The 27,899-nt window shown below is 42.0% G+C and overlaps 1 protein-coding gene across 1 annotated transcript; it reads left to right on the top strand.

Annotated features, from left to right (window-relative positions):
- The first annotated feature begins 7,142 nt into the window (after window positions 1-7,142).
- On the top strand, window positions 7,143-26,154 carry LOC8036329. Its single transcript, XM_040214617.1, has 5 exons — window positions 7,143-7,379; window positions 16,321-16,481; window positions 18,280-18,365; window positions 21,259-21,339; window positions 26,003-26,154. The coding sequence occupies exons 1-5, from the start codon at window positions 7,281-7,283 to the stop codon at window positions 26,152-26,154; spliced, it is 579 nt and encodes a 192-aa protein (XP_040070551.1). The 5' UTR covers window positions 7,143-7,280.
- The last annotated feature ends 1,745 nt before the right edge of the window (window positions 26,155-27,899 follow it).

The raw sequence follows: 27,899 nt of genomic DNA on the forward strand, positions 1-27,899 counted from the left end.
TATAAGGGGATTGTGCTAAAAAGTTTGTCAGCAAGAGTAAAACAACTACTCTGTGGCGACTTGAATTTATACAATATTCGCTAGCATTTCCGTAAAAAACTGATGCACCTCCGATTACCTCAGGAGCAATGCGTACCAGTTTAAAAAAAAAAAAAAAAACACTGTATAGGGAATGAAAGGGCATCATGAAAGATTAGGTTAAAAGTACTGATACTTTAACTTGAAATATACTGTATTTATAGTACGTTACTTCAAGTACATTGCACCCGGTGTACTTACTACTTTACTTGAAATGCATAACCTCTAATTTACTTTGTACTTTACTTCAAGTACTTTTTAGATGTACTTTACGCAACACTGCGAACATGCAAATGCTGTATCAAAAATCAGGCTCTGGCAGTGCTAAACCATAAAGTAGGAATGGCACATTTGCAGTACATCATTGACCAAACAAACAAGAAAGTTTAAAACAATGAGGTACACAGAAGCAGAACCAGCTATTTAATTTCATTTCTGTGAAAAAAACAATCCGATCCATATTTGGCTTGCGCAATTTTGCTAACGGATCAAAACCTATGTACTTTCTTTTTACCATAACAAAATATATAAAAGTAACTTTAAATTAACTTCAAAAGTAATTCGCTACTTTTTTACGGTGATTGGTAATTTACTCAATTACTTTCTATTTGAGTAATTTCTACTCTACTCAAATTACTTTCGAGGTCAATACTCAGTAACTTAACTACTTTTTTGAGTAACTTGTACATGTCTGCCTACAATGGACTGTGTACGCTTTACGTTGCCATGGCCCGTGTGTAACTTTCTTTTGGCAGAGTCGAACGTTTCATATAAGATGCAACCTAGAAACACATTCTTTGTTAACACACACTGTGACCACTTTATCGTTATCCATTTGGATAAATTGCTAAGCGCACCCCCCGACAGAATAAGAAAGCTTGTACCTTTTTGATTTTTGACATAAAAGTAGGACTAACATTGGTTTTCGTTGCACATATATTCATTGGAAATTAAAAATTTTGCATTAATCTAGTTGTAACGCATTTGTGTTTCCGTCGCCAAGGCATTCAGGCTGTTTGTAAGCACAAGAAAGAAACCAAAAACTGAAGAGTTTAAATTCAATAAAATATTTTTATTATATTTTAAGTAGTAACCTTTTGTTGTTCAGAGTTAGTGATATCCTCAAACCTGCTGGGGCCTTTTCTTAACGCAGGCAGACATTTTTAATTACGGGCTGTTATACTTTTAAGCTTTTAAAGTTTAACACCCGGAAAGCGGAGAATTGTTCCCTCCAAGTGTCCAGTTGTAGCGCACACGTCTGGTTGTAACTTTGGGAGTGTTCGCTCTGAGTGATATGTTTTGATGAATTTCAATCTTGGAAACTTTTAGATTTGTAGATTTGTTGACGACCTTTCGATATACGTTCCGCGCGAGTATTTTGAAAGTGAAGTGCAAGCAACATGACTGTGTTTTTTCATTTGCACCGAACCTCAGCGCATTGAACGTAGTAATTAACTTAGTGAACTTTTTCTTTTCTCAAAATTCCATTTATTTTAAAAGTTATAGTACAATTAAAATTACAAAAAAAGAGCAAATAATAACCTTCTTCATGAAGTCTCCAGTCCTAGCTTGGGTGGCCAATGGTACAAGCGAAGCGACTGGCCAATCGGCTGCAGCTTACGTTGATAGTCGCTTCCCCTGCAGCCGCATGCAAGTCAACGGCTCGTTGGTAGATTCATGACCCCACCGCGTTTGCTGGCATGAATTTACCGGGTCTGTCATTATTGTAGCCCCCAATCCTCGATAGGAGTAAGGAACTTGGAGTAGAACCGTACGAGGACACTCCTCGTGAGCGTCCGGAGCTCGCTGGCGAAGCCTCTCGGTCCCAACTCGTCGACGCTCAAGTTCTAGGCAAGTTCCGGGTGTGTCTCCTGTGGTCTCGCGAGAAGAGAAGTTCGTGCTTTCGCTTCTTGCAAAGTGTGCCACCGGCATCTTGCTTCGTCTGCTAGAATCCGCGGGGGCGCCTGCGTCGGTCTCCACCGCCGTTTGGTGGCGGGTTTTTCGACGGCCGGGTCATCGCGTGTTTGTTCTTGTTTTGGTACTTTGTACACTGCATTTGTTTTGTTTTTCTCATCTAGAATACCGAACAGAAACTACAATCATACATAATTGAAACGGTTCGCGCCCCTTCTATTTTGTATTTCGACTGAAAAAAAAAAAACGACTTCACGGGCGCGCTTTCGGCACATGCATGGGGCGTCCCCCTAGGAGGTGGAGGTTTCCGCGTCGTCCGATTAACATATGAAGCACCGATATTTAGTGGCTCTCTCCATGCCCGCTGGGTTGTCCTGACCACAAAAAATGTGGAAACAGCAAAAAAAAAAAAAAAAAAAAGGCAGAGGCTTAAATAGATTTGCAGGGCCCCATTAAGACGCTTTTGGTTGTAGAGACACTGAAGTTTAGGTTCAAGTCTGGATACACAATTATTCAGTGCTGGGCATCGATTAAACATTTCAGGCGGAATCATCGGCACCATTTAATTGATTTGATAGATTCATGTGTCCCGTTGTTTTCCAGACAAAATAGCACCAAGAGGGCAACAGCAACGCGTGATCAACGCCTAAATGTGCATTTCAATTGAGGACAAACGTGTGCAGTTGAGCACACTCTAAATAGACTCCTATACACTAGTTCTTCAATGGGACTGTCGAAAGTTCTTGCAGTTACGGGTCACAGAAGTTGAGCTTTTTTATTTCGGAATTTTTAAAGTTTTCAGCAGTTTCAAATTTTATAAATAGCTGTTCTTCTTTGCAGAGTTTCAAAAAGAAAACAAATACGAGAGCACATTGTAATGTTTGAAGGTTAAATATTTAGGCCACTATTGAAGCCTCCCATACTCTCAGTGATGGACATGGTCTGCCTCTATTGATTTAAGGGGAAGGAACCGGAGGTTCCTTCAATTTATTAACAGCCGACAACTATATACAAAGAGCTATGTAAATAAAAAAAAAAAACTCCCGAAATCCCCGAACACCGGTATGCTGGTCTTCGGTCTCGAACATTCCTTTGTTTCGTGTCTCCTCTTCCTCGTCTTTTGCTGGGACCGGTCAGGCCACCGGCTACAAGGCCCCCCCTCCCCCCTAGCAAGGAAGTCCGGAGTAGGATTCACTTGCGGTTGGGTGTCATGTGACAGATGAGCGGCTGTGGTGAAGTTTTGTTTTACGAGGCGCGAGAGTGGTAGATGATTCCATTTTCTATTGCGTAGGTTAGCAGGTCGAACGTAGAGGATGTTGAACTGCAGGTGTTCGGCATGAAATAATGTGCTTGAGGAGATGAGGCTGGCTGGGACGGTGAGAGTGTCGTCGTTTTGACCGTGGCAAACAGTCCGCAGTATTGATGTATGCACACTGGCTCTTGTCGATGAACGCAGGCTTAAGGCGATCCACGGAGATGGTTTCATTGCGTCCATTGATATGGAGACGAAAGTACTTGGCATGACGGTCCATGACGCGGAAAGGGCCATCATACGGGCATTCCAATTGCTTTCTCACTGTGTCACGACGAACAAATACGTAGCTGGAGGTCATAAGGTCGTTAGGAATATAAGGGGCATGATGCTGTTGCGACCGTAGGGGCACCGACCTAATTGCAGGCATGAAGGCTCGACGTTGGGTCGCATAGTTGGCAGGAACATATTCTGAAGGCTTGAGATTAGAGTTGAAGAGCTCTCCCGGGAGACGAAGCAGTCCCCCATACACAAGCTCTGCGGGCGTACAATCGATATCTGACTTGTGTGTGGCACGGAGACTGAGTAGCACCATTGGAAGTATGGTGCTCCAGTGGGTGCGATCCTTATGAGCTTTGAGCGACGCCTTTAGTGTAAGGTGAAAACGTTCGACGATTCGTTGCTGCTGGGATGATAGGCTGTCGTACGTATTCGGGTAGTTCCGAGAAGTGTCACAAGTTCACAGAACAGAGAAGATTCTAATTTTCTGTCCCTATCGGTTGTGATAGATGACGGAACTCCAAAGCGGGCTACCCAAATAGACACGAACGTATTTGCAACCGTTTGGCCTGTGACGTCCGCGGGATAGGCAGCACTTCCGGCCAGCGAGCGTATCTATCAATGGATGTCAATGTGTATTTCTTTTCGTCAGATGGTGGAAGAAAGCCCACGAGGTTTTTATCGGTAGCATCGAAACGAGCAGCCGGGAGTGTAAATTACATCGTAGGTGCTAATGTGTGTCGATGAACTTTTGCCTTTTGACATTTGATGCATGTGCGCGCCCAATTCCAAACTTCTTTAATTATTCCTGGCCAAACAAACTGCTGGGTTATTAGACGTTGGGTAGCTCGAATTCAGGATGTGCCAGTGAATGGAGCGATTTGAAGGCCTGACCTCGGAAAGGCAAGTGGCAAGAAGGACCGTGGCACTTGTGATGAGCAGTCACAAATAATAGGAACGTCACACGTCGGGAGTAAAACTGACTTGAAGTCGAGCCGATGATGTAAAGTGCTGAGTTTCAGAAGTTCAGTGTCTTCCTGCTGAGCCAACGCCATCGCTTGGAAATCGATGCTCGCTGGTATGATGGAGGAGCAGGGAGATGTCACGACACGCGAGAGCGTGTCAGCGCGACCGCTGTTTGTACCCTTTACGTGGCGCATATGTGTGGTGTACTCAGAGATGTACGCCATCTGTCGTATCTCTCGAGGAGCGAATTTGTCACAGGCAGACCTGATAGCGTACGTTAGTGGCTTGTGGTCGGTGAGCACAAAAAATGTCGACCATCTAAACAATTACGAAAGTGTGTAATGGCTTGGTGGATTGCGAGGAGCTCGCGGCCAAACATGCTGTATCGGCCCTCTCTCGGGGTGAGTTTTCTCGAAAATAAAGCGACTGCTTGCCATGCACTGTGAAGGTATTGTTGCAGAACGGCACCAATGGCGACGTCGGAAGCGCCTGGGCGTCCCTCGCAGCTACGTTCAGTCGTTTCTGCCAGCGTCGACGGCTCCCAGGAAGTCGAACCCCAGTCCGCTTTCGTCCTCGTTGTTCCAGCCACCACTTCTTCTTTTTCTTTCCCTGTTGTCTCGTGCTTCTTTTCTTTCCGAATCCCGTCGTCTTCTTCTTTCTTGCACATCGTTGAAATGTCCGATCACAGTTCGCCACAATGTTCATGGGCGCATTTTGTTTGGGTTGGTGAGAAGAGTACTGCTTGCCAGGTCACATTTTATGCAAGAAAACGCACGGGAGGCCGTGTCCGTCCATGTGAGTGATGCGGAGTTCTGCTTCACGCCTTTGAGAAGCTTAGTAAGCGGCAGAAGGGTGGAGGCGCAATTTGGAATCATACTTTAAGACAACCCTGAGACTGGGGAAAACAAGAAGGAAAAACACGATGAAATCTCAAAACTGAGCTGCGAATTTAATTTTCCGACTCATTTTTTTTTTTCTTTTTCAATCGGTGTGTTGGGGTTGCCTTTCGGCGAGTGTCGGGTGTGAAGGTGGATGTTCTATTATTTTATTCGTGTGGAAGTTCGTTCGGTTTTGGTTCGGTTCTTCGAATCAGGGTTGTTGGGTCTTGCCTATTTGACTTGTATTGTAGGGTTGACAATAGGAAGTTCTACTGATGGTGGAGGAGTTTTATAAAAAAAGAAGAGTCGGAAAAATATATTCGCAGCTGTGTTTTGAGGTTTCGTCGTGTTTGTCCTTCTCTCGTTTTCGCCAGTCTCAGGGTTGTCTTAAATCATGAACGTAGACCAGCTCGCCTGCGCCGTATAATTCATTTCAGCATTTTTTAATAATACTTCAGTAAAAGTTGATTAATTCCAGAACTTCCCGAAGTTGCCGAACTGTTCACGGCTGTGGGAAGTTTTGAACAACCTCGACCTTTTCCGGAAGAAGTCGTAACCCATGTTGATCCACGCGGTGGCCGAGGAAATGAAGTTGAGAAAGCCCGAACTCACATTTTGACTTATTAATTATCAAGCCGTATTTTTTCACACGTTCAAAGAGCAGCCGGATATGTTCCAGATGTTGCTCTGCAGTGCCGCGGGAAACAGGTAGGTTATCTACATAGGCATAGCCAAATGTAAGTCCTTGTGTAATATTGTTGACAAAACGTTTAAATGTCTGAGAAGCGTTGCGGAGACCAAAGAGCTTCTGTAGATATTCGTACAAGCAAAAGGGAGTGATCATTGCCGTCTTTAGGATGTCAGATGGCTCGACGGGTATTTGATGATAGGCTTTCACCAAGTCGATTTTTGAGATTATTGTAGCGTCTTGTAAAGAAATCGTGAAGTCCGCTATGTATGGTAGGGGCTATCGGTCAGGAACGGTGGCGATGTTCAGAGCCCGGTAGTCCCCACACGCCTCCAATCTCCGGGAGCTTTTATAGGCACCGTGTGGAGCGGTGACGCCCAAAGAATAGCAGATGGTCGGATGATTCCCACGTTGAGCATATGGTCGAACCCTTTGCGAGCTGTTTTCAGGCGGTCTGGAGCTAGCCGTCGAGCACGGGCACGAGTGGGTGGTCCGGTTGTTATGATATGGTTAGTGATGTTGTGTATAACAGGGCGCTGAAAATTGTTCGGGCGAGTTAAGGTTGGGAACTCTTGAAGCAGTTTCTGGTAGGGGGGTCTAGGGGTCAGGCATCCCACGCCGTAAATGAGGGGGATGGTGCACGCAATACTCTTCACTTTTAGATGTTCTTTAAATGTTTATCTGCCAGATGGAAGGCAGAAAATATATGGTTGAATCGTAGTAGGTTAAAACAAACATAAAATGGTATATTGCTGGCCTTTCTTGCGTACAAAAATGAAAGAAAAAAGTCAAACATGTCTTGTGGAGGTTTAGAGAAAGGACATTCGCGAAATTGCGGCACTCGTGCGTATTTTCCCGAAATGAACTTTTAGTACACGCGTCGTGCCTACGCATAACATTATAAGCATAAAAACGAATGACTTTTACGAAATGACAGCTGTGGCCTTTCGACGGAAATGGAAAACGAATGGCGTTAAGATATATCTTACACTTTGCAAGATCCTATACATAAAGATACTCGAAGCAATAAACACAGAAATAAAATGGTAAGTCTACAAGTGAATTGTTTCCATTTCTAGAAAACGATGTGTCACTCTGAGAACCTGCCTGACAGCACTCAAAACCTAGGATATAGAAGTCGTTGCGCTTCATGCTTGTCTACGGTATACTTACCCAGTATACTTGAGAGTCGACTCGACACAACGACAGCTCTTCGAAAGCTACCATGATCACTGGACTCTTCGCTTTTTGTTTTATTCTGGCGGGGGCCATCTTCAGCTCGCATGAAGCAAATGATGAAAAGTCACCACTTAATGCAACACTTGTAAGGCGACTACTATTTCATATTCAAACGAGTAGAGCACTGATTGCTAAAGCTTCTTTTTGATCCCATTTTACTGATGTACATGATCTAGAATGTACCTCAGAGGCGAGAATATTGATCAGTTGTGCGTGGCTAACAAACATAAAAAGAAAGGAATTGTTATTCACATTTTTATAATACTTTACTCATTGTTGATTATGCTTGGACAAAAAGCGTGATTGTCGGATTTGTGAAAGAAATTGGGTGACTTTAGGGTTTTCACAGAAGGGAACATTTTTGTGTAATTTTATTTATATTAAGCTAAAAATAAGCGCGCCTTCGTTGTCAAGGAGGTTTCATGATGTCGTAGCGAAATTTCGTTGTCTGAATGCTAGCAACAGATATGGCATATTTCGACGACGGGCAAAACATCTCTAATTAGAATGGGCCAGTTAAAAAGGTCTACCAACGAGTCTTGTATTTTGCGGGGATGCCGCTTAGGACGAATCCCTCACGTTATTGACCTATGAAACACGCTTTCGTTTCGTACAAAACTAAAAAAAAATCGCAGGAAAAAATTTAAGAAAAACGAGCAGCGTTCACCTCCTCAGCTCGCAGCCAGAACAAGTGGCCACGTGATCTGGAGTCGATTATGTGCCACCAATATTGGTCGTAGCTACGCGCTGGGGATGGCAAAACACAGCACACCCGCTGAGTTCCAGACACTGATCTCCACTATAGGGGGCTAGATGGCACATAGCTGTTCTCCCAGCCTGGCACAAGTGAAGCCACCGGAAGTTCGATGCTTGTCTCGGAAGTCAGGCGCCTGCTGGGCTTCCTACTCCATTCAGTCAATAATTTGGTCCATGCTTTTTTGTGTCTTTGAGTGAGTTTTAATACTCCCGTTCTGAATTAAATCCTGAGAATAAGGCATTTGAACGTGGGACATACGCACACTTGATCAACTAGATTCAACGTTTCTAGTATAAACGTTTTGTGAGTAGTAAATACAACAACCTAGGCACGACATCAAAAATGTTTTATGGGTGTCACAAAATGCTGATTTGTTTTTTGACACTGAACTATAGAACATTTAACGCCATTTAAAGGAAGTTTTACGCGCTTTGAAAGATCTTATTTATCAGGATACACGAAAGGATAAACACGGTCAGAATATCACATGTCTACAAGTGAGTTATTGATATTTCTAGAAAACAATGTCTTGCTCTAATAACGTAGTGAGCAGCGCTTAAAACCTAGACTATAAATGTTTGTGTTCTCAATTCCCGTCTACGACGTGCTTCCCTAGTATGCTGGGAAATCAAGTGATTGGGCGATAATTTAACTTAAAGCTACCATGCGCACTGGACTCTTCGTGTTTTGTTTTTTTATCATGGTGGCTGTCTTGTACAGTTGACACGAGGTGAATACCAAACAGCCACCCTATAATGCAATTGAGGTAAGGCGACATATATATATTTTTTTGGCGAAATAACTCTTATTGCACGTCTATAGCACTGATTTCAGGAGTTTTTTTCTTAAATCTAACTTTGCTGTTGAACCACTTTTAGATTATACTTTCGGAGCAAGCTTCATTTAAGCTCTAGTAAAAAGCACCTAAAACGGTGACGAGTTACGTGTAACCCAATTTGTATGGTTGTAGAGAATAATAACAAGCGAAACGGTTGCATATGTTTATATTACATTTTTGATCGCAGATTTGTACGAAGTAAAACTGTGTAAGGAAGGAGAAAATCGTGTAGAGTGTAATATATGCTTCATAAAGCAACCCTAATACATTAACAAGCATCTGGGGAACTTTAATTTTGTGTTAGACGGGTGTTACAGTTAAAATTAAAAAAAAATGTTCGTTAGTATATTTTTGGTATTTTCTACAATATGAGACAGTTCGAAGGCTTTCAACAGAAAGAAATTGTTTTAGGGTGTGTTAACGAATGCATTAAAATAAAGATCTCCCAAGCTGTTCTGCAATAATCGGAAGGGTAAGGGACGCGTAAATAGTGCAGTCATGTGTCCGGATGTTAAAATATAAAAGAACCATTAGCATGTAATGGTCAGACTGACCGATATCAACCTCCCGATTGGATTGGAAAACTTTGACGCCAGTCGGATTGTGCTAGTATTAAAATAGATATGTCTGTGAGTATGAAGGTTTACCTTAATAGAATTAGTATTCACGCCGAAAATCGGTGAGAACACGCCCGACAGTTTTTTTTTGCCGGATATGAAGGTCCGTCGTATTTTACCTTTAGTCTAGATGTTACTTTAGGGCATACTTTTGGTTGCAAAATTTTAAAATAATTCGTATTTTAAAGTTGGTGTATTGCTCTTTTGAAAATGGTTTTGTGCTTACCCATTTTTGTTTCCTCTGGTCCCGGCGCTAGTTTACTAGTTCTTACAGTTTGGGGAGCCAGTAGATAAGGAGCCGATAGGAGCGTAGTAGATATGGAGCTGAGCGGATTCTTGCCGATTCATTCACTGATTCGCTCTCGCAAAAGCCAGCTGTCACGCCGACGCAGCGTCGCTCGCTGCTGCCGCCGTCAACGTTGACTTGCTGCTTTCTGGACGTGTCTTCTTCCTTTTGAGGAGCGCAGCCCTTAGGTACCCGTTTCCGCGTATAGCGGCGTCGCCGTTGGCGTAACCGCGCGCGTTGTATTATGGGATGTCACACACCTACACACCAATTCAATGCCCCGCTAAATTCAGCGAAGAAAGGGAATTAGTGTGTAGGTGTGCGACGGTGCCATAATGTAGCACTGTCCATTCGGTTTCCCTGCTAAATTTAGGAATAAAAGTGATGTCACATTATCTCAACACGAATTCAGTTTGTCCGTTAAATTCAGCGGGGAATTGAATTGTTGTTGATGTCTCGAGGCGTGAATTTTTCACGATAAATCAAGTGAAATAACTTGATGTGTGCATAGGTGACGTGACACGGTCATGTGACATCATTTACTTACCCCGCTAAATTTAGCTGGAAAATTGAATTGCTGTTGATTTCACTTGCTGTCCATTTTCCAGCTAATTTTAGCGGGGAAACTGTTGGAGGGGGAGGGTATGGAGGAAGAGGAGGAGGAGTTGCGAAGGAGGAGGTGAGGGTACGCAGGAGGAGGAGGGGGGGTACGAAAGATGGGGAAGAAAGGATACGGAAGAGGAGGGTGCGAAGGAGGAGGAGGACACGGAAGAAGAGGAGGGCGCTCTAATTTAGCATTAAAGAGATTTGTAAACGGCTTTCATTTTTTCATTGTTTTTTTATTATTACTGGCGGCAACCTAATACCAGTGTTGAAGGCGCTCTTTCCGACCAGGCCAAGACTCGTTCCACACTCCGGAATACTGAAGTGCAGATGAGATAGTTAGATTTTTTTTTTTGTTTCAAACACAAGTACGTCGAATGAACCTCTATTTTCAGTTCATTATTCATATCCTCGTCGCCTTCATTCGTGAAAATATACAATTAGATGGCAAGCCCACACTTCAGTATGCAATAAATTCTACGGATACTGTGCCAAATACCTACAACTAAAAATAGAATCGATCCAAAAAAGATAGCCAACCGATAAATAGGTTACGAAAGTGAAGAAACTGATCTGCAAAACTATATGAATAAAGACTACTAGGGATGCTGTGTTTTAGAAACCAGATGAAGTATCATATCATAATAAAACATTTTTTCAGTAAAAAACAAACTTAGAAATGCCAAAGGAAGAACGTTAAGACCGGATAGAATAAGTATTGAACCATTTATTTAAACCAAGTGTAGAGAGGCAACAAATATTTAATATATTCCCAAGATTTTTAATAAATTGCCTGAAGATTTACTCAAAATAAAATCCCTCTCCCCCCCCCCCCCCCCCCCCCCCCCCGAGAAAGAAAAAGCTGTCAAATTTTTGAGGGCAGCTAATCACTTATGAGTTGTGAATGTGAAAACACGAGTGTCGTTCTTCCGCTTTCTTAGTTTGTCTGCGGTGTAGGCCGAGCACGCGCTCTCGTGAAGTGGCCGCCAGTGGCTATCCAGAAGCCGTTTCGCTCAGCCAATGATAGAATGGGGTTTCTTTCGCATTCTTTCGCGGTTACAGAGGCCGCCTGCTCTGCTCCATGGGATAACTACTGCTATCCCATGTGGCATAAGCAATAGTTAAAATGTGGATACCTGAACAGAGTCAAGAACACCCCTACACAATTGGCTCGCTTCGATAAGTTGAATTGTAGTTAACAATGTGACGTAAGGAATGCCCATACCCAACATATCTTATGCATTACTGCTGTTTAATGAATCAGTGCAATAGACTAACATTTTTTTTCTGGAGATAGAAACTCCATTTATTTTGTCAAGGGCCTGGCAAGTTTAATAATAATCTTATAAAAATGCAAAGGCATTTGTCGCGTTCCAGGAACCAGTCAGTATTGGCTTATGTGGAATTTACATTTGAACTGTATTTTAAGAAGCAAAAAAAAGTTGCTTAAATTCTTAAAAAAAATTTTTAATTGTTTTACTGAAGGGATTGTTTCTGGGATATTGTTTATGATTGAACTAAATATGAAGCGAGCCCACGCCGCTCAGATTGATTCGGTATTGTCGTGGCATACTTTTGTTGTCTGAACCTTCACAATAGCTAAATCATATTTGGACGTCGGGTAACATATCTCTAATTAGAATGTGCCACTTACGGATAATGTTTCCTTCACCGTAACTAAAGATAGCGTTACACCGAGCTAGAGGCAATTGGGGCGTCAAATACCAAACAACTATAGAAATCTCGTATCTTGGAACTGTTTTTTCAAAGTGGTGTCTACCTGGCGTTAGGCTTGGGAGAGTCCGGTTTGCAAAAAGATGATACGTCATAAATAAATATAGGCTTTTTCACACTCTGTTGTATGGGAACTGCCATCTTGGAACCACGTGACGATGCCGCCATAAGGTGACTTCAGATCGTCGCTCCGCTCTCTACTCCACTCCTTGGCGAACGCTTTGTATTCGTGTTTTTCGACGCGTTTTACCGCAATTATGTGTCTTGCGTCGTAAAGTGTCGTCCGATGCTTAGCTATAGCTAATTTCAGGTTATCGTAAGGCGCACTCTTCCGCAGCTGATGTCATAACTCGTTTTGACTGTTCTAATTGTCGGCATACCGGATAAGTGTAGAGAGGTCAGTAGAGAAACAGAAGTCAGCCTTATCACCGGTGCACATTAAGTACGTCGATTAACTTAATAAAGTATTTACATAGTAACTTTGGAGCGGTTTTAGAGCTCATTTTTTGCATCTTCTTGGATGTGCAAGCGCGCTCGGATCTGCCCTACTAAAGGCGCGAGCATGGAGTGCTTTTGAATCGCTCCGAATTCATCAAGTGAATACCAGACACGAGAGTGCGAGGCTTAAGAGACCAAATGTTTATGATGGAGCAGGCTTTCTTAGTGATGATGATGGAACCTTCGCAATAAGAAGCGCAAGGCATCTTTATAATCACACATTTAAGACCCTTATACGCAACACATATAGCCAACGTAAATATACTTGTCTGCATTCCGAAAGCGTCATGTTTTGCCTCATAACAAAACGAAAACAATTGCCGTTGAATATTTAAGGAATTGTTTTTGTGGTATAAACATTTACCGGATCAGTTGGCACAGGGATAGGCAGTATTTTAAATACAAATATTTGAAATACGTATTTCAAATACTTTGTGTATTTTGGATTTGTATTTAATTACAAATTGGGTAATGTATTTGACGTGTTTATTTAAATACTAAAACATGGGTATTTCAAATACAATTGTAATTAAATACAATTTTGTGGGCAAAAATACATCCCTCAAATTTATTGTCACTGTACAGAGCAGGAAGAAAACTATGTTCTGCACGGAATGCAGTGTCTCTCAATCGAGCACAAGCGTTTAGTGACTTTGTGATTACTGTGCTAGTCTAGGGCAAGAATAGTGACGAAATCGACGATCACGGGCAGACTGGCTAAAGAAGTGCATGTAACAACTTGTGATGCTTTCCAGCCTGATTTTCATCCATATTTTTGCCTGAAACGTTCTAAATGCCGGGTCATCCAGATTTTTATAACTGGTGCGAGTTGCAACAATAAAAAATTCTCTAGCTAGTGCTGCGTGTCTTCGTCGTCTCGGTTCTTTGTTGGTCTATACCAAAATGTAATCGACAAAAAAAGCTTCTTGAAGCTCTGTACTTTTTAAACCTATTACGTCCAAGCTGATTACATTTTTTGTGGTTATATTTCTACTACGTTACTAGAGTCTGGCACTAACTCCCGTGTGTGCAATGCAAAATTAAAATGAGGTACCCAGAAACCCGTTGCAGGTGCCCTGAAGTCACTGACGCAAATTTTGAGGAATGTATTTGGAAAAGTATTTGGAGGACAACAAATACATTTGGTTGTATTTGTATCTTTCACTTAAATTCTTTTTTGGAAATGTAATTAGATTTGTAATTAAATACATTTTTGACGAAGTATCTTGTATTTGCATTTCGATACATATTTGCATGTATTTTGCCCATCCCTCAGTTGGCATATCAATATAAAGCAAGCTTAATTTGTGCTTGGTCTCATGTATGCAGTCACCCAAGTGGTTTATTATTTTCTTAATACATCTAATATTAATTTATTTACAAGCAAAGAGTATGGCTCCTCGGTGAAACATATTGTCCCAGACAGCTTTTGAAGGCCTGAAGTATGCAATATGTGAAGCCGAAAATAAACTGTCTGCACGTACTACATCACCCGAGCGCAGCATTGTCGATGTTCGATTTACTTCCAGTGACTGCTAACAATGAAAGTAACAAATGCACCTATTAAAACGAATAAAAACTTGTCTGCACCGATCTATGAAGCGGTGCCTGTGATTCGACTTCAGCTAAACTTTCCGGAGGTCACGTCTCTTGCACTTTTTAATTTAATTTCGCAAATTGTACGAGAAGTCAGACTTCTTCACTTGGCGGGTTCATCACTTGTCTCATAGCCTGCAACGTTCGTATCACAAATAGTTTACTTCCTAAGGTCAATCATTCGAAATTCTGTTAATTACTTTAGCATCGTTTAAAAAATTACCTACTCGGCCTACGATGAACCATCAAAACATCTAATCCTTAATTTCTTCAAAAAACGAAAACCGGCGGAGACATTTCTTTTTTGTTTTTTATTTATGTTTTATTCTTCATTACCTCATTTTGCAGTCAACGGTGTTCATAAAAAGTTGGTGTCCTCGAGAACTGAACAGTGAGCACTAAACTTCCTAGTTCATTTGTTGTCCGGGATTCAGCATATTGCTAATCAGGACTTACCTTTTCACAAAGCATCTGTGCGTAAGTTATTTTACTATATTTATTTGTAAGAAACGTAGTGTCAGCTCGTAAAGCTGGAGACTGTCCATTCTGCTTCATCAATTCAGTCGTCTTGACACCGAACCTGACCCAACAACGAACATGACCATAGGAAGCTGTTCGTAGAAACGTCCCTAAGCTAGGCTGAACATCACTCCATAGTTTTAAAAGTGGCCCAGTCTCACTGTGTTATATATTGTGTATCACAAAAGACAGATTTGTATCACAAAATTGAACGAAAATACGTAACACACCAACACAGCCGGGAGCACGTCGAAACCAAAAACAACCAAATCGAAGCCACCTTATGGGGGCGGCTGCGACAGCGCCTTCTGTCCACCGGTTAGGTAACAACTGAGATAAAAAAGATCTATAACGTCAGTGATGGATGTGACGACCCGGTAAAAAATATAATCAATATTTTACCACAGACGGGGCATTTTTAAATGTACCGTCTTAACAACACAAACAAAAAAGACTCGAGGTACACCTAAGCACTTTTTATGGGTTGTGAATCCGAAAGCACGCAGGCCGCTCTTCGCTCCCTTCTTCCGTCTTTTGCGTACGGGCTGTTGACCTTGGGCGTGGAGCTGTGGAGAGGCTGACTCACGGACACGCAGCGCCATCGGGTGAGCGATCTTTCAAAGTGACGCGCAGCGGCCAATGGAAGTTTCGTCAATGCGCGCCCGCCCATGGGACCGAAGCCGAAAATACATCAGCTTTACTTCGCTCCTTTGGGATTGGGGAAACTAGGTGCCGCGTCTAGGGTTTTCGCGTGGTTTCATAGCTGGGAGCTGGCTCTACTTGGAGAAAGGATTTAAGGTGCCGTTTTCGCGCTTCAACTTGGTGACGTGGGCTCGCTCCATGAGACAGTCAATGCTTTCGCATTAAAAAAAAAAAAAAACATCACCTCTGGGGCGGCGGGGGGGGGGGGGGGGGGGGGGGGAGACGGTCACCGCTTTCCTTGTCTCCTTTAAATCCACATCCGCTTCTGAATCTGATCAGATTAAGCGTTCATGGGAGCTCTTCTATCTCTTTCCACTTTAGTAGAGCGGACGCTGGAGAGGAGGACGCCTGCACTCCAGCGTTCGGTCCACTAAAGGGTAGAGAGGTGGATGGAATTTCCCGTGAAGTCTTAGCCCGTCACCTACTATAGTAAACCCCTGAAATATAATACACTTGTATATAAATTAACTGTTTTTTTAATAATCTTTTCGTGGCTTCTAAGAGTAAGCAGTCTAGATTTGCATAGACAGACCGTTCCGAATGAATTAGGCAAAAAAGCGGTTGAAAAATAATGTATTGTGGAATGGGGGCCAAACTCCATTCGCGGGTGAGTTAGTGAGAACACACAGATCTGAGTTTTTTGTTAACCAAAACCTTAACCGTAAAAAAATGATCTCCCGATTTGGATATATTTTTGGAAGTTCATTTATTAAGGAGAAGACACTGGGTGATATGCTTGCTTGATCGAAAAACTGATCAAAAAAAGCAAAATATCGGGAAGTCTCTAATAATCAAAGGGCTACAAGTTAAAAAAAATGGTTATATCAATAACTTTTCTCATCAGTCAGTAATATTCTCCTGCGTTTTCGTTCCTAGGCTTTTTATACGAAGGACACGTACTATATGAAGTATCGTAGCTACATGGATGATTGGGCGTTTCGAAGCTACAAATGTGTGTCAAGGTGGGGAGGACTTGACAAGCGCCCAGGTGATCCCGTCACAATCCGATACGAGACTAAAGGTTACGACGGAGACCCGTAAGTGTGCACTTGAAAATCGCTTACCTTTAAACATTGTATGTGTTTTTTTTTCTTGACATACACAGATTGGTTTCAAATGCAAAGTTAAACCATTGTTCAGAACGAAGTCAGTCTTCAAAAAGTTGGCGACTAATGCAGGTCATCTTTTGAGAACCGGTAGATCGCAATTGTAACATAAACGACCTTCTAGCTCCCCTTATTATTTAGACATCTATCAGAGACCCAAGCTGAATAATTTTTTTCTTGAAGTGTCGCGCGCTTGGATACATTTGAGATATTGCGTCTAATTTTTCTGAAAAGTGCGTGCCTGTAAGTGTTAAAATTATTCTTATTTAAACTGGGGGCCTATCAGAAACATCCTTCGTTTCTCTATAACATTTTAGTAAGTCATTTTTGAATAGATTTGCGAGCCTGAAGTTAAATAAAGCCGTTGTTTTGATTCGTGCGCCTTGGAACCAGACACGTAGCTAGGGGGGGGGGGGGGGGGCGGCCATGGGCTTCGGCCCCCCTCCTCGAAATCTTCCATATTGCTGGGACATCCTCTCCCCCCTCCCCCCATACATCATTTATGTCATAAGCGCCCCCCCCCCCCCCCCCGGAAACAACATCCTGGCTACGTGCCTACTTCGTACTATGGTTTTTTTCAAAATATAAAGCATCTCTCACGATTCGGCCACATTCAGCCAAAGTCCAGGGTGAGGAGCGCTCCCGAAATTGTGATCTAGATCGCGCGCAAGTTTATTGAAAGAGGTTGTTCAAACAGATGTATTCCAACAAAGAACGTGGGTGCCTTAAAGATTGATTTGCGCATAATGCCGAGTTGAAAAAAAAATTTCACAGTTACTTAGAAGCAAATATCGGTAATGCACAAAATGGGTTCGCTTGACATTCACAACTTCCGAAGAGTAAAACAAAAACAAATTTGCATGATTAACGCGTTCAACAAATAAAAAAAGAAAATGATAATATAAAGTCAAATAAGAGTACAAGTAAAAAGTAATCCACCAACTCTATAAGGCCAGCAAGTGTTTCAAAATGTGTCTTTGGAGCATCAGGCCGCAAGGAAGGACACACTAAATGCCCACATAGATAACGTGCAGGGACCGCGCGATGACGAGCCAACCAGACGGACGCCGACATTGGTTGTGGTTGGGGGAAACAAAGTCACGTGGACGGATTTGGCGGTAAACAAAAGCAAAGGTGCGCAAGGAGCAGATGAACTTGCACGGAGTATAGAGTACTTCATGCATCATCACGCTTTTTTAAAGCAACCAACCGTAATTGCTTTTGCTTTGTCCATCAAAGGAAAAGATGCTCCAAACGCTGCGCTTAGAACATAAAAAGAGCGGAAAATGAATGATGCGACGATGGTAATTTCTAGATCTTTTTCTATATTAAGGTGGTGCAGTTTTTTTTAGATTAAGTGTTTGTTAGTATAATAGTGGGTATCAAGAAGCATGTCTGTCTTAAAATATGCAAGTCACCCCACTCTTCAGTCAAAGAAGCGATGCTGGGGACTGGTTGTTTCTTGCAAAGGAAGCAAGTTTTTTAGGAAGACAATTTTAAACCTATAAGTAGTCTCTAAAAAGGTTTGCCACTTTACGAATGAATACCTATAGAGAATTCAGGTATTTGAAGAACAAATGCATATTAAAAACTCATTTGTGGTAACAAATATAAAGGTATATAAGACCAAGTATTGGGGACTTTTCGAGCTTTAAACACTCAAAGTATAAAGAGGCGTTGTTCAGGAAATTCATCAATCTATCAAGTTTTCATTAAAACTGTCTTTTAGATACGGCCACCAGTACGAGATGACAGTACTGTTCAACAAAACACACAGTGATACGTTTTATTATAACGCTTGGAGACATTACGAAAGTAAGTTCTTTGTGGCTTTTCGCTCTCCACGTGCCGATAACCATGAAAAATTAGAAGTACTGCAAATATTAGATATATTCCGGTTTCTTGGTGACTGGATTAATTTTCTTGGTTGCAGTTCCTTCAGGCGGATGACTATTTTAAAGATTCTATTTCAGGCAGACTATTCCCACGCCATGCTGAACCCTGGCATAACGATTGCTGAGTAATTACATGAATGTGGAAGTGCCGCACTTGCTTTAAACAGGTTTATAACAAGAATAAAAAAGGAAGGGGTGTTAATAAAGTTAGCCACTTCGTGGTTGTTTCTACATTATATAGCTGTAGAATTTACTTTATTATGAAAGTAAGAGAATATTGTCAGTGTCCTTTTTTAAGGTAGGAAAATGGGCAATAAACAAGATAATTAAGATTCAAAAATTTCAAAGAAACACTATACATATTTGCAGAGTAAGCGTATTTTATAAAAAAAAAAAAGTCATAGACCATGTAGATTTAAAACGTGCTGATATAATTCGTTTGCTACATAAACATCGTTAGATTCTTCTATCGTGCAAGTTACTCTTGTACAACACGCTATTTGTATATCATCTGAACAATTGTCGCCTGGCCTGGGGTCCCACAACAAAAACAAATCTACATAAAAGATTCCTTAAAAAAAACGAGAGAAAAAAGCGCTCAGGCTTTCGCTGTATATTTCCTGCACAGACCAACTTTTTGAGACATTGGGGTATTAAAAAGTACTGCACACCACTGACAGAGGCTTAGCGTTAAATATAGACGAGAATATCTAGAATCTAGATAATAATAGTTCTTTGTTAACTCTGAACTCAATCCAGAAAGAAAAACACTGCCACATTTCCCTGGTCAATCAGACTTCTTGATAGTAGAAGCAGCTCGCACAGATTACGGTCTTCAAACAATTAGAAAAACCTTACCAAGACCACTAAACATTTTCATAGATTTAAATATCAATATGGTTTATCCAAGCTTGTGTAAATTTCTATATCTTTTTTCCAAAATAGACTGTTGATTTTCATTGCACAGTTATCCTCAAGGCAAACTTACGCTACAATATCTAAATTTCGTCAGAGCATTTTGTAGCTATTGTAAACAAATAAGAATCTATAATGCCCATTGAGCGTTTTCACATTATTGTTTGTTTACATTTTCTGGTTTTTTGGTACTTTTGCCAAATAGTTTACATATGCAAACTCTAGTGTAGTTTTTCTGAACCGCTGTATACCTTCATGGAGGCTTGGAATGTGGAAAAAAGCTGCTTGCACAGCTATTTTCCACATCCCCCAAAATAGGAATATTGACGCGGATGCAAAAGGATCGACAAGCGTAAAATGTAAAATAAGCGTTTAATCAGCAACCTTGTGCCAAAAACGAAAGAAAAAAGGACTAGTGGGAAAGCAGCAGTGAGCGTCGGTGTGTCGGCGTGGCAGCTGACTAGAGCGAAAGAGAGACGGCAAGGCCACGCTGGGCTCCTTATCTAATATACTTTGTGTCTCCAACATTCGTCCTAGAATGTTCGAGTGTCGAACACCCAGGACACTGACTTGGCAGGGCACGTTTACATCCTTATCTATTACACTCGTTATCTAGAACATTCGCCCTAGAATGCTTGAGCGTCGCATATTTCGGAGTAAGAGTAAACGCAAATATTCTAGAAGTATGAACTATCGTTCATTGTCTTAAAAAGCACGTGGCAATATATATTTAAAAAAAAAAGTAGTGCAGGATTACGAAAAGTATATACGGCAGAAAAACGCAATTGAGACGGTTGTCGGAGTTTCAAAAATTATTATTTGTAAAGGTCGTCGACGTCTCAGCTTGAGACAGACCTTTTTCAAGACTGTCTCTGACAGAAAAAGGTCTGTCTCAGGCCGAAACGTCGAAGACCTTTACAAATGATATGTTTTAAAGACTCCAACAACCGTCTCAAGCGCGTTTTTCGGCCGTATATATTTATATATATATAGAAGACGAAAAGAACCCTTGGTGAAAACAGCAACGACGGACGATTTAATCTTCGACGTTTCGGCCGGAGTCCGGCCTTCGTCAGGAAGACAGGGAGTCCGGCTTCCTGACGAAGGCCGGACTCCGGCCGAAACGTCGAAGATTAAATCGTCCGTTGTTGCTGTTTTCACCAAGGGTTCTTTTCGTCTTCTGTACCCACGCCTTCGGCCCCTCCGCCACCATGCCCGTTGTATATATATATATATATATATATATATATATATATATTTATATATGTGTGTGTGTGCGTGTGTGTGTTTATAAATATTGAGCTAGATTATCGTGACCACGGCTTTTTTTACTCTGGCCTGTAGTTGGAGTGTTCCGTGTTATTTTATGCTGCGATAAGGAGCTGGCTACAGGAATATTATTTTTTTGCGTACACACTTGATAGGTGTCCTTTTTTTTTATTCATGTTAGAGGGCAAGCTTTTTGCATACTTCAGTTTTGCTTGATGTTTCTTCAGACGCCAGTGTCTCGCGGGAAGTCCCGGAGAAATTTGGAATTAGAGGGAAACAAATTTGAAATCTGTAAATAAGCACACGTTCGCTGTCTTCAAAAATACTAAACAAAGATGCCGCAGTTTTGCTATTCCTACAAGGCTTTTCCAACCTCATGTTGTGACTGTCATTTCGTGACCCTGTGCCTAACTGTAACGGTATTCAACCGAGTGTAAAACAAAATACGAAAAGTACTTCATGCGTGTAAACCCTGAGACAATAAACAGAAAAATAGCGGGTTTAGATTAACATGTTTCTATACAAGTTAATCCACGCACTTGCTCCTGTTGCAATTAATACTTGTAGAAATAACCCGAAGACAAGTTATATACGTGTTTTTTTTTGTTTTTTTTGTGTGTGTCAAACAGAACAAAATAGGAAACTTAGTTACTTCAACGTCACAGAGAAGTGCCAAGTTATAGAAACCTTTTATAATGAAACCAGCCAAGGTGAGTGATTAACTGAGATATCTAGGTATACCTCAAACCTGACTTAGAGACGGAGTGACATACTGAATGAAGAACAGCTAAAAGTAGGGCTGGGCGCAGATAAAAACTTTTAACCCGATTAATCCCTAACCATTAATTGACCAATTAATCGATTCTTCGGTCTCGTTCATCCGCATGCATCGTATTTTTTTAACTTAAAATTGCATATATATATATATATATATATATATATATATATACATATGTAAATATATACAGGGTGTTTTTTAAGCTTATCACAAGTTTTAAGAACAAAACATGAAAGCTAGGTTAAGGCGGTTTAGTTAGGTGAGTTATACGGCCAGTGGGACATAGTATAGGGGGCTATTCGTAACGATCAGTCAGCTAACTAGTTAAAATTTGTTCATTAACTTTTTAATTAATGAAAATAGACATATAGTTCCAATTAGAAATTTGCTCAGCATCATTGAAAACCACTAAATCAGTAATTTTCAGAAAGACTTTGAACGCGTGAGAAGCGAGGTAGTACACTAAAGTTAACGCTCGTGGAGCGAGTAACTGCTCCAGGAGCAGTTACCTGCTCGTGGCTGGGGCTGGGGTTAGATAAGAGAAGGAAAAATTGCGCGGACGTCTTACCGCAACCGCTAGCTTTGTACGTGCTCCAGGAGTGCTAACTTTAGTGCACTACTACGCTTCTCACGTGCTCAGAGTCTTTCTGAAAATTACAGATTTTAGTGGTTTTTGATGACGCTGGGCAAGTTTCTAATTGGAATTATATGTCTATTTTCATTAATTAAATAGTTCATTAACGAATTTTAACTAATTATCCGACTGATCGTTACGATTAGCCTCTTATATTATGCCCCCCTGGCCGTATAACTCACCTGCGCAGACCACATTAATCTAGCTTTCATGTTTTTTTTTTTTTTTTTAATTATATTAAGCTTTAAAAAAAAACCTTATATATATATTTCTTTTTGTGAATATATCATAGATGGCCCACAATATACAATTTCGATTATGAATTAAATATGATACGTAGTTGAGAGCAATTCAAAGATACTCACACTCTCATAATATTACTTCAGCTGCATAAAGCAAAGAGATTCGTTGATATTTTCGGCAAGAGCGAACTGCTCTGTCTGTTCACATTAGTCTCTTGAAAACTAAACGGACACTCGCACGGCATTGAAGTTCCCTGGACACGAGTAACCCTTTGTAGTTGCTTCAAGTTGAAAATCTCGCCTCTATAGTAGTTTACTTTAGGTTAACATTTTACCTAAACGTTTCTTCTTCGTACAGGTGTACTCGTCCACGTCTGGGAGGCGAATGCGTTTAATTTTTACTTTTTTTGGCTCGTAAAAAATGTAACGATTAACCGGTTGCAAATTTTGATTACGATTAACGCATTAATCAATTAATCTGTAGGTTAACCGAATAATGTTTTCTTAGGCTAATCGGTAAACTTTTGACGAACCAAAAGAAAGTAAAAATGCCCTGAAACCCGAGCGGTAAGATCCACCGTTCTGGTTTCAGGGCAATTAAGGTGCGAGCTGATCGAAATTGGTATAAGAGGCGTTGCACGGCCACGCTTAAGAGTGGTGTCGTCTTCCGGGAGGGAAAAGAGGGAGAGAACAATCTTTCTCATGTAGAGGAGAGCCTGCGTGGGGAGGGGAGTTCACGTCACAATTCCATGTGGGAGCCTTGTTTGAAAGATATCATTACCTTTCCGTAGAAAAGGGGTTTAAATACTCTTGCACAGAGATCGCACAATTACTTTTCAAAGGTTTTAAAACTAAATTACTCATTACCTTTCTCAGAAATACGCGAAACTGACTAAATTACATTACACATTACCACACACTGAAAGTAATTACATTACATTACGATTATTTTTGAAAAGTAATAAAGTTACTTCGAAATTACTTTTAAACTATTTCAGGTAGTAATTACTGCACTGGACGACGGAAGTGTTAAACATAAGGTACAGCACCTTGAGGTATGACTAAAACAGACAGCACACTAATTTCGCTGTACACTTTGATCGGTTCATGGCTGATGTGATTGCGTACCTCTTTATTTTGGAGAAGTCGCCCACTTCGGTTGGTCGGGTTTACATGAAGTCGTAACAACATTTGTGAGGTGTGCTAAACTGCACCTTGTTTGCCCTTTAGCGAACGGGATCCGTCCTTCCCGAATCCATCTTGTCCAAAGTTGAGGAAATTCCTAAAACTTCTTTCCTCTGACTCAGACGCCAATCGAATCGCTTTCTCTCAAAATCACTGGTCGAAGCATTCCCGGACATTCTTCTCCATAAGTATTGCTCCATAAAACCAAAAGAGCGCGAATCATCGAGCGTACTAACGCAAGGTGGCCGGATCTTTTCTGGGGAAAAGCGCCACCAGACAAGAAAAGGAGTTGCGGGCGCTTCCAGGGATGTGTCCTTCCCCGACGAACCGACGGTCATACCTGCGTGTTTGCTTTTCCCTATCTTAACTTATCAATCTGAGTCTCCTTTTTTCGCTTTTTGTCGTTTCCGAATAGATTAAGTTTACCCCTAAGCTGATAGTGCGGTGGTAGCTACGTACTCGATGGACCAGTCAACCGCCTGGATTTGATCCCCTGACTTCGCTCTCTGCGCATGGGTATTGGCAGGGTTGTGATCAAATGGCGAAGGATCTACGCATGACTGATTAAGCGAATTGGGCAGCTTCCACAGCACTGTCAACTTAAGGGTGAACGGAGCATACAAAAAGCTTCTTTACCTACGAAGGTCAAGACAACTACGAGAAGTGGTGGATCCTTGGCAAAAGATTTAAGGTTAACACCTGACTCGACACAGGTTTTAAAATATGTTGATCTTCGCAGTGAAGTGCTCTCCACATTGTAGCCTGGAGCGGTCTCCGATTCCCCGATTTCGCCGTGAGGGCGTCTCGACTGGAGTTTCGTGAACTGTGGCCTTCCAGCTATGTCATCACTCGAAAACTTTTCTTCATTCACTTCGCCATTCGATGCCGTCTTTGTGCGTTGGCCTAGCAGCTCTAGCTCTTGACTCCCGCGTCACAGATTTTGTTCTGAGATGGGCCTTCGAAAAAAGCAATTACGAAAATAATGAATAATTTTTCAAAATTACCGTCTGGAATCAATCAATTACATTACGAAATTACAAGCGTAGAAAAGTAATTCATTACATTACTGATTACAGAAAAAAGTAATTTAATTGCAGTACTTTCATTACGGTAATGCCATTACTCCCATCTTTGCTTGTGCCTCTTCCCGACCTCATGTGTCTGCATTAAAGAATCTAGTTATTACACTCATTGTTTAAATGTACATCTAATTTCCAAGAAACGATTTATGCGACATGTGCGCTTATATCGTAGAATAATCGTTATAAATATGAACATAACGTATGCTTTTTCTAAATTAAAAACACACTAAACAGGGTCTTGTGCTTTTTTGTTTCGTCCCGTGACTATAAAATTGTAACATGAGTAATTAAAAGAAGAAAAGGCTTTTCAAATGTGTTAAAAAGTGTCAAATAGATTTTTAAATATCTGTACTTCACTCGAAGCCTTCTATGACAAGCTGAGGCTCCAATGCACCCTGTGAAGGTTGTTGGAGAGCGAAGCTGTGGTAGCACCTGCAGCGTTTGCCCCCTGCACTATAGACCCCTTTTACGGCACACGCCACCAGGTGGTGCTCCAGTCTGATCTCCCAAAGAACTTCCGGTATATAAAAAGAATGAACAAAGGCCACCTTAACATCACTGCTTGAAATATAGGTAAAACGTTTAACCGCCAATTCTCCAGGTGAACGCCAAAAGAACGAAGGAGTGCGAGATATGTTAAAATGTTTCGAGTATTGTAAACCAACCTGCCTCCTCTAAGATGTAATATTGTGCAGCCGAAGACCCTTGACAAGTCTCCCACTTCGTTATCCGTGATGCTTCCTAGCACTCGTGACACGGAAGCTCAACAAGCCTGTAAAGACCGTGCGACCGGAAGTCCTTTGGAACGCAAGCGGCAGTTCATGTTTGCAAACAGCAAAAGGGTCTACACCAAATGATTGCGAAAGGAGAGCAAATGCACTTTAGCGAAATGTTTCTCTATAAGACTTCGCACGATGCCGTTATTGCGGAAGTTAATGCAACCCCAGTCTTATCCGAGAGACGCATGCGAGGAGTACTACGTGCTTACTGCTTATCATCTATCAGGTGGTTTTGACACCTGTCTTGTGTTTTTTATTGAAATAAGTGTCAAAACGACGTAAGAGATAAGGCCCGCTGCGAACGGTAAAAAGGCGCGCGCGTGGGTTTCCTGTTGAGGTCCACAAAAAAATACCACCTGCGAGTCATATACGGCTTCGCTGTGAAACACTTTAAGTACCATTTTCAATTCGTAATGAAGTGTAAATGGCAAATGTCTTACCTTAAATACTCCCGTGGTGTATCTTGTTCGCCGAAGGAAGTACGTTGTGAAATGTGCGTACCGAGGCACGTAGTGTTCCTGTGCCTTCCCGTTGTTCAATACTCCCGCGTTGTATGCTACCTATAGTTATTGTACACTTCCTGGACACCAGTTTTATTATATTTTGTGAACTTGTGCATAGCATGAGCACTCCATGCGGCTATTTACATCAATGCGTCTCTCTGCTCTTTCAGGCTGTACGCTGTGGATGGATTATTATAGAGTAGACGATAATCCTCCAACTGAGTGCGAAAATGTCTACAACACCTGCAAGGGTTCTCAATCAACGAAGATCGAGTACCATGAAAATTGTAAATACAAACCACTACGTAAAAAAAAAAATTAAATTCACAGCTGACGTCACGGTATTAATGTCCTTCATGCATTTCTTTACGTTTTGTAATGCGAAATGGTGCGTGCTTTTTTTAACGCGCTAGACTTATAGGCCCAGCCACGCTAAAGGTCGCGTATTTAAGGTTACGAAACGCCCGTGGCTGAAGTGCTCGTGGCTGAAGTGCTCGTGGCTGAAGCGAAGTTGGCTGAAGCGTGTGTGGCGGAAGCGCCGGTGGCTGAAGCGCCCGGGGTTTAAGCGACCTTGGCTAAAGCGCCGGTCGCGTAAGATATTAAGCGTCGGTCGTGATGAGCTCGGGTTACGTAAGTGCCGGTCGCGTTAGCTCGTAATGATGTATTCGCACGAGGGATTTTTATCCCAGGAAAAAACCTAGTACGTCATGGAGCCGCGAGAAGGAAAGAACACGTGAAAGAGGAGGTGTGCAGAAAATACAAGCGAGTATTCTCACAAGAGTCGGAATAGTCGGAGTAGTCGGAGTTTTTCTTTTTGCGAAAGTTCTGGTGACCTTAGGGACTCGTCAAGTAGAAGGCAGAGAGAAAATTTAAAAAAAAAATTGGTTCGACGATTAATGGGATTTATCAGATGAAAATGCCTTGAGGGCATTTTAATCGGATGGCCTGGCGTGACCTCGCTAGCTTTCTTCCGTCGTCGCTCTTGGATACGGTCAGCCACATCACTCGTAAAAAGAACCACATCCATCGCTGGAGCGGCAACTGAGCTGGGCCGCAGTACAAAGCGGCGCGTCGCCTGCTCGACTTTGCCTCGGGGCCAGCTGTGCGACGCTCGTATTGGTCCAAAGCGCTCACGTCAGCACGCGTCACCTTCTCCATCTCTCAACGCCGCCGTGTTGAGACATTGATTCAGCAAACACGATACGTCCTCACGGCGGATCGGTGGCCGAGTTAATTAACCTAGTGGATGTGCTCTTGCCAACACCAATCTATCCCACAATTTATGAAGACAGCCCTGGTCGAGATGTATTATGTCGCGTAAAGAAAATGGAAATCCCTCCAGCGGCCAAACCGTTTTTTTAAGTTGCACTGTTCTGTACTACCGACCAAAATATGGCTGAATGAAAAAGGGGCGTTTGTTCTATGGAATGTGAATTGTCTACTGCGCAAAACACGAAAAATTATAGAACATGTTTTTATTGATTGCTGGCACAGAATTTTCTTCTGGGGTACGTCCTGCAGCGCACGTTCAAAAAATACCTTAACATTTCACCGTATTCAATATGTTTTTTACCTGTTTCTTCGGAAACATTGTGCCATATGATCTCATTATTCTCTTGGGTTCATATAGTATATGAAGGTCTCGGATGCATGTAAGAAACGCTATTCAGGCACCAAAACCTGTTAATTTTTATTTTACTCCTTGTTGTGGGAACCAAGGCAGGGCAGATCACGTACCTTTTACGTCCGTGGACCTGTCCGGTCAAAGGGGGAATCCGATGCCCGCCCGGGCCGTTCCACCGCGCGGCCGACGGCTACCAGCGAGGGCGGTCGCCGCGCCGGGTTCGGCCAACGCCATGCCAACAACTATGATCCCGGTATCCAACAGCGTTTATTGAGTACCAGGGGTCCCCAACAAGACACTGTGGTCGAGCGAGCCGCAGACACAGTGTGCCCATAGCATCCGCCGACCTGAGAGCCCAAGGGGTAATGGCGAGCAGAGTCATCGCCGGACGGACGAGCTCACGCCCCTACCCGTCATCACAGGAGTTCGGGGCCAGGGCTCTG

This window comes from Ixodes scapularis, unplaced genomic scaffold, assembly GCF_016920785.2.
Source record: "Ixodes scapularis isolate PalLabHiFi unplaced genomic scaffold, ASM1692078v2 PGA_scaffold5__190_contigs__length_132052651, whole genome shotgun sequence".
Lineage (NCBI taxonomy): Eukaryota > Metazoa > Arthropoda > Arachnida > Ixodida > Ixodidae > Ixodes > Ixodes scapularis.

What these genes read in the sequence shown, in the direction of transcription:
- LOC8036329 (XM_040214617.1), top strand. Translation starts at nt 7,281, where the DNA reads ATGATCACTGGACTCTTCGCTTTTTGTTTTATTCTGGCGGGGGCCATC. An exon ending in AAAGGTTACGACGGAGACCC is followed by an intron (nt 16,482 to 18,279) that starts GTAAGTGTGCAC and finishes ACTGTCTTTTAG; the next exon opens with ATACGGCCACCAGTACGAGA. An exon ending in TTATAATGAAACCAGCCAAG is followed by an intron (nt 21,340 to 26,002) that starts GTGAGTGATTAA and finishes CTGCTCTTTCAG; the next exon opens with GCTGTACGCTGTGGATGGAT.